The 9,302-nt window shown below is 38.6% G+C and overlaps 2 protein-coding genes across 2 annotated transcripts; one reads left to right on the forward strand and one right to left on the reverse strand.

Moving 5' to 3' along the window:
- Positions 1–475: 475 nt before the first annotated feature.
- Positions 476–2,999, reverse strand: LOC113765340 (L-type lectin-domain containing receptor kinase IV.1-like). Its single transcript, XM_027309482.1, has one exon. It carries the CDS (start codon positions 2,808–2,810, stop codon positions 777–779), a length of 2,034 nt encoding a protein of 677 aa, XP_027165283.1. The 5' UTR covers positions 2,811–2,999; the 3' UTR covers positions 476–776.
- Positions 3,000–5,886: 2,887 nt separating this feature from the next.
- On the forward strand, positions 5,887–9,102 carry LOC113766723 (protein FAR1-RELATED SEQUENCE 5-like). Its single transcript, XM_027310885.1, has 6 exons — positions 5,887–8,004; positions 8,128–8,208; positions 8,376–8,447; positions 8,613–8,720; positions 8,834–8,902; positions 9,031–9,102. Exons 1-6 carry the CDS (start codon positions 5,887–5,889, stop codon positions 9,100–9,102), a joined length of 2,520 nt encoding a protein of 839 aa, XP_027166686.1.
- The last annotated feature ends 200 nt before the right edge of the window (positions 9,103–9,302 follow it).

The raw sequence follows: 9,302 nt of genomic DNA on the forward strand, positions 1-9,302 counted from the left end.
GCAGTCCAAAGACTTAGTAAACTAATTGATTAGGCATATACGGATGGATTAAAGTCCAGATTGTGCTAGTCCAAAGACTTGCGTAGTGAACGAGTCAATCAATTGGAGAAACGTCCAAATACCAAGCTTTTTAGGCAACTAGCTAGGTACAATGCAATAAATCTGAGTTGTGTTATTCATGGTACTAAATATGTGTAAGACGATTAACATGCTGTGCCTCTTTTACATCTATCTGTTCCAGGCAAATTGAATGGATAGCTCCTTAGACATATAATGAGCATCCAGGAAATTGTTATCAAGCTAATTTTGAAGTTTGATGGAAGAATTGAATGAAATTAACAATTGAGTTCTTCAACATGTGACAATAATGTGAGTCCTTTTGGAATAAACAACCAAATAGTTTCTAGCACTGGTCAGTTTATGGGTGAAGCTCCTGTGCTCTTGGCTATCTTTGCTCTTTTTCGCAAGTATGGTGGGATGATTAATGCACAGTTGCTATTAATGAATCTTTTTACAAGACATAACGAGACTAGATCATAGATCATACAGAAAGGAGAAAAGTAACAAACTAGCAATATTGAAACCTTGCATATCCAAGATCTCAGCTACAGAAATAAAGAGTACAAGGGGTTCTAGTGGGCAGAAAGATAAGAAAAATTGACAAGATTTGACAGAAAATGCACTCAACAAAATAAGTACAGGAATAGACGCTCTCTTTTTTTCTTTTTTTTCTTTTCTTCCCTAAATTTAATAAATCGGAAATATAAGCATCTTAATTACCGACCGCCAGAGAGAACAGAATCTGCTACATGTGAGAAACTTTTGTCTGTGGAAGTTGCAAATGACGATGTAATATCTTTAAAGCCAGCAGGATGCGCGGGGCCAAGACCAACAGCAGAAACGCTCATGGCCAGCGATGATAATTCTGGCAGGGCAAGTGATCCCTCCAAGTACAACAGAACTTGCCTCATACTTGGCCTAATCTTTGGTTCTGAATGAGAGCACAATAAGCCTAGTTTCAACACCAATTCTGCTTCCTCTTTCACATACTCAGCGCCCAACTTTCGATCAACAGCTTGGAGAATATTTCCTGCTTTCCAGCACAAAAATATCCAATCTACCAAAACGATATTCTCTGGTGGTTCTGCTCGTGGTTCTATTGGCCTTCTTCCACAGGCAACTTCTAGCAAAAAGGCCCCAAAAGCATATACATCAGTGCTTGTTGTGGCCCTCCCTGTCCTGTTATGCTCAGGGGCAAGGTAGCCAAGAGATCCTGCTACATGGGTGCTTTGAGGGAGAGTTCCATGATCGTATAGCCTTGCCAGGCCAAAATCTCCTAATCTTCCATTCAGTTCAGCATCCAACAATACATTACTGGCTTTTACATCTCTGTGGATCACAACTTTCTCCCATTCTTCATGTAGATAAAATAATCCTGATGCTACACCTTTGATGACTCGCAATCTTTGGCTCCAGTTGAGGATATACTTGGGCTGGTTATACAAAAACTTATCTAGACTGCCATTGGGCATGAACTCGTATACCAAAAGTAACTCTCCTTTACGCCGACAATAACCCAAGAATGGTACTAAATTTCTATTGCGTAAGCGACCAATACTGATGATTTCTGCAACAAATTCTCTCATTCCCTGTCTTCCTTGATGAGAGACCTTCTTGACAGCAACCTCAACCTTGTTTGCTGTCAAAATGCCTTTGTAGACCCTGCCAAATCCGCCTTCTCCCAACAGCTCTTTTTCTCTGAACCCCTTGGTGGCAATGTATAAATCCTTATACTTGAACCTGTGAGGTCCATAAGCAAGCTCCCATTCTTCCAGCACTTCTGCAAACTTCCACTTTCTCCATAGATAATAAGCTACTCCAGATGTTAGTATTATCAACACAAGTACACAAATCAGGGGCAATCCCATGGTGAAAATTTTAGACACTTTCTTATGTCCAATCCGAGGTAGCTTGGGGAGCCGAGAGAGATTAAGAGCTTGTGCAACGCCATTCATCCTGAAGCTCCATCCAAGTATAAAATTAGTTATTCCTGTTTTGAGTGGACTAGAGACTGCCGAAAAGCCAACATACATGGTCTGCTGTAAAATTGGCGAAAGATCATATTTCAAAGACAAAAGAGGAGTATGTGGTTTAGCAGCCTCTATTGGAGCTAATGTTACATTGATTCTCCTATCCACCCCGTCGTATTCCACCCAAAGCTGCATCGGTTGACCGCTGATGAGAGTTAAGTTGTCAAATGAACTCTTGTTATTAGCTTGGTAACTCGCTGGCGCGGATGCCTTGGAGATCATAGAGTTAATATCAATACCAACATGGTTGTCATTGATATCTTCAATTTCTTGGTCTTGGTAAATGTCAAGCTCCACAGCAAAAACGTGATTTGTTTGATTTCCAGTGGTGTTTGTATCGAAGAGGCCAAGGAACTGATCGGAAGGCACTTGTGCAAGTTTTCTTCTTGGTGCAACCGCGAATGCCATTCCCGTACCGGTCACGCCTGGGACATCGGGTACTATAGCAAACACAAATTGGGTGGAAAAGGAGAAAGCTGAACTATTAGATGTGGCCTTGAAGTTGATGGGATTAGGATAGAAGGCGTACCCAGTTTGTAATATGGTGCTGTTGGTTACTCGTAGGAGGCCATTTTTGGTGACTGTGGCTAATCCATCCAGGCTTAGATTTGATGATTGAAATCCTTGATAGATGAACCCAACATCATCAGAAGCTGCTGCACCAACTGCGATGTGAACGAAAAAATAGGCTACGACTGCTGTTACTGGTTTCAACGACATGATTAAAGAGTTGGATGCTAATCGCCAAATTCTTCTTAATTTGGTAGCTTATATCATACTATCTAGCGTTGCTATTTCTTCACACTCCTTTCGGATATCACAAACAGACTTTGGCTGCGATAGGGGTCTTTTTTAATTGTGCGGTGGTTCTATATACTCCACCGTTCCATTAAAAATATCATACTTTTTCTATTTTGATCTGTTTCAAAATTCTTATTAGTTAATTTAAATGAAAAATATATTATCTTGTGAACCCCTTGGTGCCAAATACGCCTTTGTGCAAATGGTGCAATTATGAATAAAATTCTATTTTCCTTTAAGGAGCCGTTCCCTTTATTTTTTGTCTCTTAGTAATAGCAGTGGTTCAAAGTTTTCAAGTTAATATAATAGTCTAACGGTCTGAAAAACTTATTTCACCATCTAACCATGAATTTAACTTGAGGTATGATACCAAAAGAGGATTGTACAATCTCTCAATACTTATATTAGCATAAGTTTACTATGTGTTATAGATTTTTGGGATAGCTAAATGTTTGCAATGAGTACACCATTTTATTCAATATTAAATAATTTAAAAAGAATTATCTACAAATTTTTTTAATTGCAATTATTATAAGGTCATCTAATGGTGTAAAATAACATAATGAATAAAACTATGCATAAACAATTGTATAATAGTGCACAATATTTAAATTATGCATTGAGTAGTAGATGTATATTTTCATATATAGACAAATACTGTATTGATAGTCAAACTAGCAAATGAATGTTGCTAACTTGTAATTCATAAGGCTATGAAAAGTTTAATGTTATACGAATAAAATTTGTTAGTAAAAATAGCATTATATATATTTTATTTTAATGTTGCATTATAGAAATGATGGTGGTATATATACAAAATTTTAAAACTTTTGGAGGGCAATTGTGGGGTTAGAGAGAATATTATCAAATTTCAAGAGGGCAAAAATGAGGCAACAATAGAAAAAGGTGCAAAATGGCTATTCTGAAAATTCTATAAAACTGAGTGGCGCAAAATGGCTCTGCCCCAGTCTGGGACCGGGAGTGTCATGTTTCAAAGGGATCCGGGGCAGGAGCGGTCCTCAGACGACCGCTCCTGAACGGTCTCCTCACAATAAAAAACGTGAGGAGACAAATGAGCCAAGTCAGCAAGGCTGAAGCAGGGCACAAAAACGATGCCGTTCCAAATAAAAAAATGTTGACTTCCAAACGGGAGCAGACGGAGCAAACGGAAGAGAATTGGTTTTTGAAATTCAAGTTGAAATTTTGAATTAGTCGCAGAAAACAAAACTGAGGGAAGCCAAATAATTAAATTGTGAAGGTAATCTACTCTGACCAACCACTCACTGAAGGCAGAAAGCTGAAGTTCAGGTGGGATTCAACCTACTGGGTGTTTCTAGGTGAAGTGGGTGTAGTCTACTCTGATGAAGGTAGCAATTGACAGAAAAGTGGGTGGAGAGGCAGGCGGCATGGAAGAAGCAAACAGAGATGAAGCCAAAGTTTGTCCGTAAAACTGAATAGCAGAAGCAGTTGTGGTCTCCAATTGGGTATAAGAGTGTTGTATGTATTCTGAATGCGTGCAAGAGCGGCGGTAAGGTAGAAGTAAATAGAGGAAATTCAGCATCTCACGAAACCAGATTTTGTCCTTCAACTTAATAGCAGAAGCAGCTACGTCTCCGACTTCGGTGAAACGTGAAGCGTATTAGCAGACCAAGGTAACATGACTGAACCATGTCAGTAATTGTGGCCAATAATTTGTCACCCAAATGCACATCTGTTAAAGGAAGGATGAAATTAGAGTCACTGAAGACATAATATGAAGATGATAGAAGAATAGTGAAGTTGTACTGTATTTGTATGTGTGTACCGTATCTGTGTGTGTGTGAGCATTCAGCTTTTCAGTGATGGACTATAATGGGATAGTAGTTTTTGGAAGACCTAGGGTTATGTATTCAAGTAAACCGTCGACTGGAATTAGGGAAAGATGAGAGAAACAAAATCACATTTAACAAGTGAATGAATATACATCCTGTTGTAAATTAGTTACATGTTATAGCCACCGTATTACAATTGATATGAATCATTGTGCATTTAGTAATTGGTCCATGCTCATGGAGCAATATTAGTTTGCCCCTTTCCTGACCATATAGTGTGTGTAAAATGGAGGCGTAGAGTTGAATGAGGTGAAGCAGAGGAAAAGACACATATGTGAATAATAAATGGGTGAACCTTGTGTTGTAAGTCAATTACATGATGTAAGAAATATATTACAATGAGTAGAAAGTAGGGTTATGTATTCAAGTAAACCATCGACTGGAATTAGGGAAAGATGAGAGAAACAAAGTCACATTTAACAAGTGAATGAATATACATCTTGTTGTAAATTAGTTACATGTTATAGCCACCGTATTACAATTGATATGAATTATTGTGCATCTAGTAATTGGTCCATGCTCATGGAGCAATATTAGTTTGCCCCTCTCCTAACCATACAGTGTGTATAAAATAGAGGCGCAGAGTTGAATGAGGTGAAACAGAGGAAAAGACACATATGTGAATAATAAATGGGTGAACCTTGTGTTGTAAGTCAATTACATGATGTAAGAAATATATTACAATGAGTAGAAAGTACTTGTTTGGCCCTCAAAATGTAGAAAAAGTAGAAAATGTGGAGTTGGTTTATGCGGTTGTCATTAACGAATGACATAAGGTCCAGTAAGTTAAAGAATCTAGAATCAAAATATAATCACCAGCGTGGATGTACATACAGTTAAAATAGACTTACATCGTGTGACCAATACATTACAGTCCGTATAAGTTAGTGTACATGGAGTTGTATTTGTACATAGATAATGTCGTTGTCTTAGAGTAAAAGTAAGGTGATGTGAATCATTAATCATATTGATAAGCGTAATAATAGGATTTGGTATACGAGTAATGTGTGATTCATAACACATTATAAATGGTAATATACATTTATATTGTCGTTTATGTACATACTATTCATGAAATGTTGCAAATTAGGGTGTTTGATGCATAATTGGCAGGAGTAGAAGTAATGGATTGCAGCAAATTGGCAGAAAATGGGACCCCTGAATTAGGAATGGAGTTCAACAGTGAAGAGGATGCGTACAAGTTTTACAACAAGTATGCCTTTAAAATGGGTTTCAGTGTACGTAAAGACTATCTGAATAAAGACAAAGACGGCGTGACCACGTCTAGGAGATATAGTTGCTGCAAGGAAGGTGTGAAACGCAAGTACGAAGGTGATGTGATGCCAAAGAGGACACGAGCGCCGACGAAAACAGGGTGTGGAGCTAAGATGGTTATCGTGTTGTTTAGAGGGACAATGAAGTACCGTGTGCATGACCTTGTCTTAGAGCATAATCATGAGTTGCACATTGCTCAATGTGCTCACATGATGCCATCACAAAGAAAAGTGAGTGTGGCTCAAGGATTCCAAGCTGAAATAAGCGAGGATGCTGGGCTTTCATTGAAACAGAGCCATGAGCTTATGGGAACGGAAGCAGGTGGGATGGGTAATGTGGGATATACTCGGGATGATCTTAAACGATATCTTCGAACGAGACGGGAAAGGAGCTTGAAATATGGAGAAGCAGGTAGCATGCTGAATTATTTTCAAGAGCAAACACTCGAGAATCCATCCTTTTTTCATGCCGTACAGCTGGACTGTGAAGAGCAGATAACGAATATCTTTTGGGCTGATGCAGGAATGTTAATTGACTACAACTTTTTTGGAGACGTAGTCACATTCGACACAACCTACAAAACAAATAAAGAATACCGGCCACTTGGAGTATTTGTGGGTTTTAACCAGCATAGGCAAATTGTGATATTCGGTGCTGCCCTTATGTATGATGAGACGATAGATTCTTTCAAATGGGTGTTTGGTACATTTTTAGAAGCAATGTGCGGAAAACATCCAAGTACCATACTAACCGACCAAGATCACGCCATGGCAGCCGCTCTTTCAATTGTCATGCCTGAAACATTTCACGGTCTATGTACGTTTCACATAAGGCGTAATTTTATGAAACATCTTGGCAATCACTACAAGGAAAATAGTGATCTTCCATACATGTTTGGTGCCTGCATGTATGAGTTTGAAGAAGTGGAACAATTCAATAGGGTGTGGGAGGCGATGGTGAAAAAACACAATCTTGAAAATAATGAATGGCTCTCGGGGTTGTACAAAATTCGTGATAAATGGGCAAGGTGCATGATGAAAGAAAGATGGACCGCGGGAATGCGAAGCACCCAACTCAGCGAAAGCCTAAATGCAGCAATTAAAAATCATTTGAAACTGGATCATGACCTTGTGCAGTTCTTTAGACATTTCAATCGGGTGGTTGATGAAAAGAGACATAATGAACTGATCGCAGAATATGAAATGAGGCAAAAGCTCCCCATGGTAGGGTTAAGGCAAACACCTATGCTTGTGCATGCATCAGAGACGTATTCACCAACCGTATTTGTTGCATTCCAAAATGAATATGGCGAGTCAACAGCTATGGTTATATTGAGACAACAAGATGCAGCGATGTTTGTGGAGTTTGCGGTCATGAGGTATGATGGAGGACCTGAAAGAACAGTAGTATTCAATCGGAATGATCTAAGTGTACGTTGCAGTTGCAAAAAATACGAGAATGAAGGCATTTTATGTGGGCACGCGTTGAAGGTGTTTGATACCGTGGGCATAAAAATAATTCCTCCTGAATACATTAAGAGGCGATGGACAAAAAGAGCTCGGGCTGGAGACTGTTTTGATCGGCGAGGACAGGAAGTTGTGGCTGATCCTAAAGTCATGATTTCAACTCGTTATCGGGAGCTCGCTCCAGCCATGATTAAGGTCGCAACTCGAGCAGCAATGTCGGAGGACACCAGCAAAGTAGCAATCACTGTCATATCCGATTTGTCAAAGAGAGTTGAGCTCCTCCTCTCAGAAAGCGAAGAGCAACCTTTGCAAAATCAAAAAAATCTGAATATGGAGGAACGAGATAAAATTGAAATTGTAAATGAAATGGGGGAGGCAGTAGTCGCAAGAGGCATTAAAAAACGAGGCGGTGGGAAGAAAAGTAGAGTGATGCGAAGTTGGGTCGATAAATTTGACAGAGTAAAAAGAAAATCTAGATTATCAAGGACTACACAGACTACGGTATGGATCAAATTTTGGTACATGGGGAACATTTATGCTAAAACTAAGTTATTGTTATACTATTAACTAAAGTTTAGGTAACATTCATTATGAAATAATATTATTGCCGTGTCAATACTGTAGGTCTCAGAATCGGAGCCGACATCGATTTCATTTGAAGAATACATGTTTATGGGATGCCGTTCATCTACTGACTCTGTTTCGGTTAGTATAAAATGGACATGACTCTTGCTTTTATTTGGATGTTTCTAACAGCATAAATAGTTACATTGATGTTACATTGTGTGATAATGTTGTTACGGCCGTCATCCCTCCTGATATACGTATTTTGTTTGTCTCATACAATGATTTTGCCCATACGAAACTTGTAGACGCATTCAATGAGTCAGACAGTGAATGGCCCTCCAAATGCTGTTGCTCCCGATATCGATGAAAGTCAAACGGTATGCTTACATTTAGTTGTTAAAATAAAACCTTCTTGTTCATGTAGTAGAGCTACCTTTTTTTCTTTAATTGTAACGGTGAGCTCCCGAAGGCTGTCAAATCATGCAAATTATGTAGTTAACGTATGCTCGCTTTAATAACGTATTATTTTTTATTATTTCAAGGTCCACCGTTTGGCTAATCAGGGGCCTCCTGCAAGTGTCCCTACAGAATGGATGCATCCCAGATTTTCTATTTTTTCCAAGCATAACTCCGTCAGAGATGTTTTAATGGTCTGATATATCATTTTTGTTATAATGTCTAGTCCAATTTAACTTTATAAGTGAGTAATATAGGCACTGGTAATGATTTGTTGACAGTCGATTACTTATACTATATAATGTAGGAGGAGCGTGGGGCAATTTCAACACACTGTGATGTTGATGCATATCATGTATTTGCACCATCACCTCAGGTGACAAATTTTTATCGTTACAGCACATATTTATGTAATGTTATTAATTGGAGACTTGGACATCGTATATCATTAATCGTATGTTTTATTAATAATATTTGCTGATTTGCCATCGTTACACATTTCAGGAAAGAAATAACACACAGGGATTGCAACTACGCGTTGACGTCGCCTCCCCCCAAAATGAGGTTGATGAATGATGTGTAACTATACATTTTGAACGAGACATTAAGTGGTTATCCCAACTTGAGAATGCTGCATATGTACGTTACAAGCAGTTAATAAGCTATTACAACTTATTGACGAGGTTATACAGGCACCATTGATGTTTCACTCTTTTCAAATTTAGACAAGTGGATTACAATTGTAATCGCATCTAGTGTTAGTAGTCATCAATAGT

This window comes from Coffea eugenioides, chromosome 3 (genome assembly GCF_003713205.1).
Source record: "Coffea eugenioides isolate CCC68of chromosome 3, Ceug_1.0, whole genome shotgun sequence".
NCBI lineage: Eukaryota > Viridiplantae > Streptophyta > Magnoliopsida > Gentianales > Rubiaceae > Coffea > Coffea eugenioides.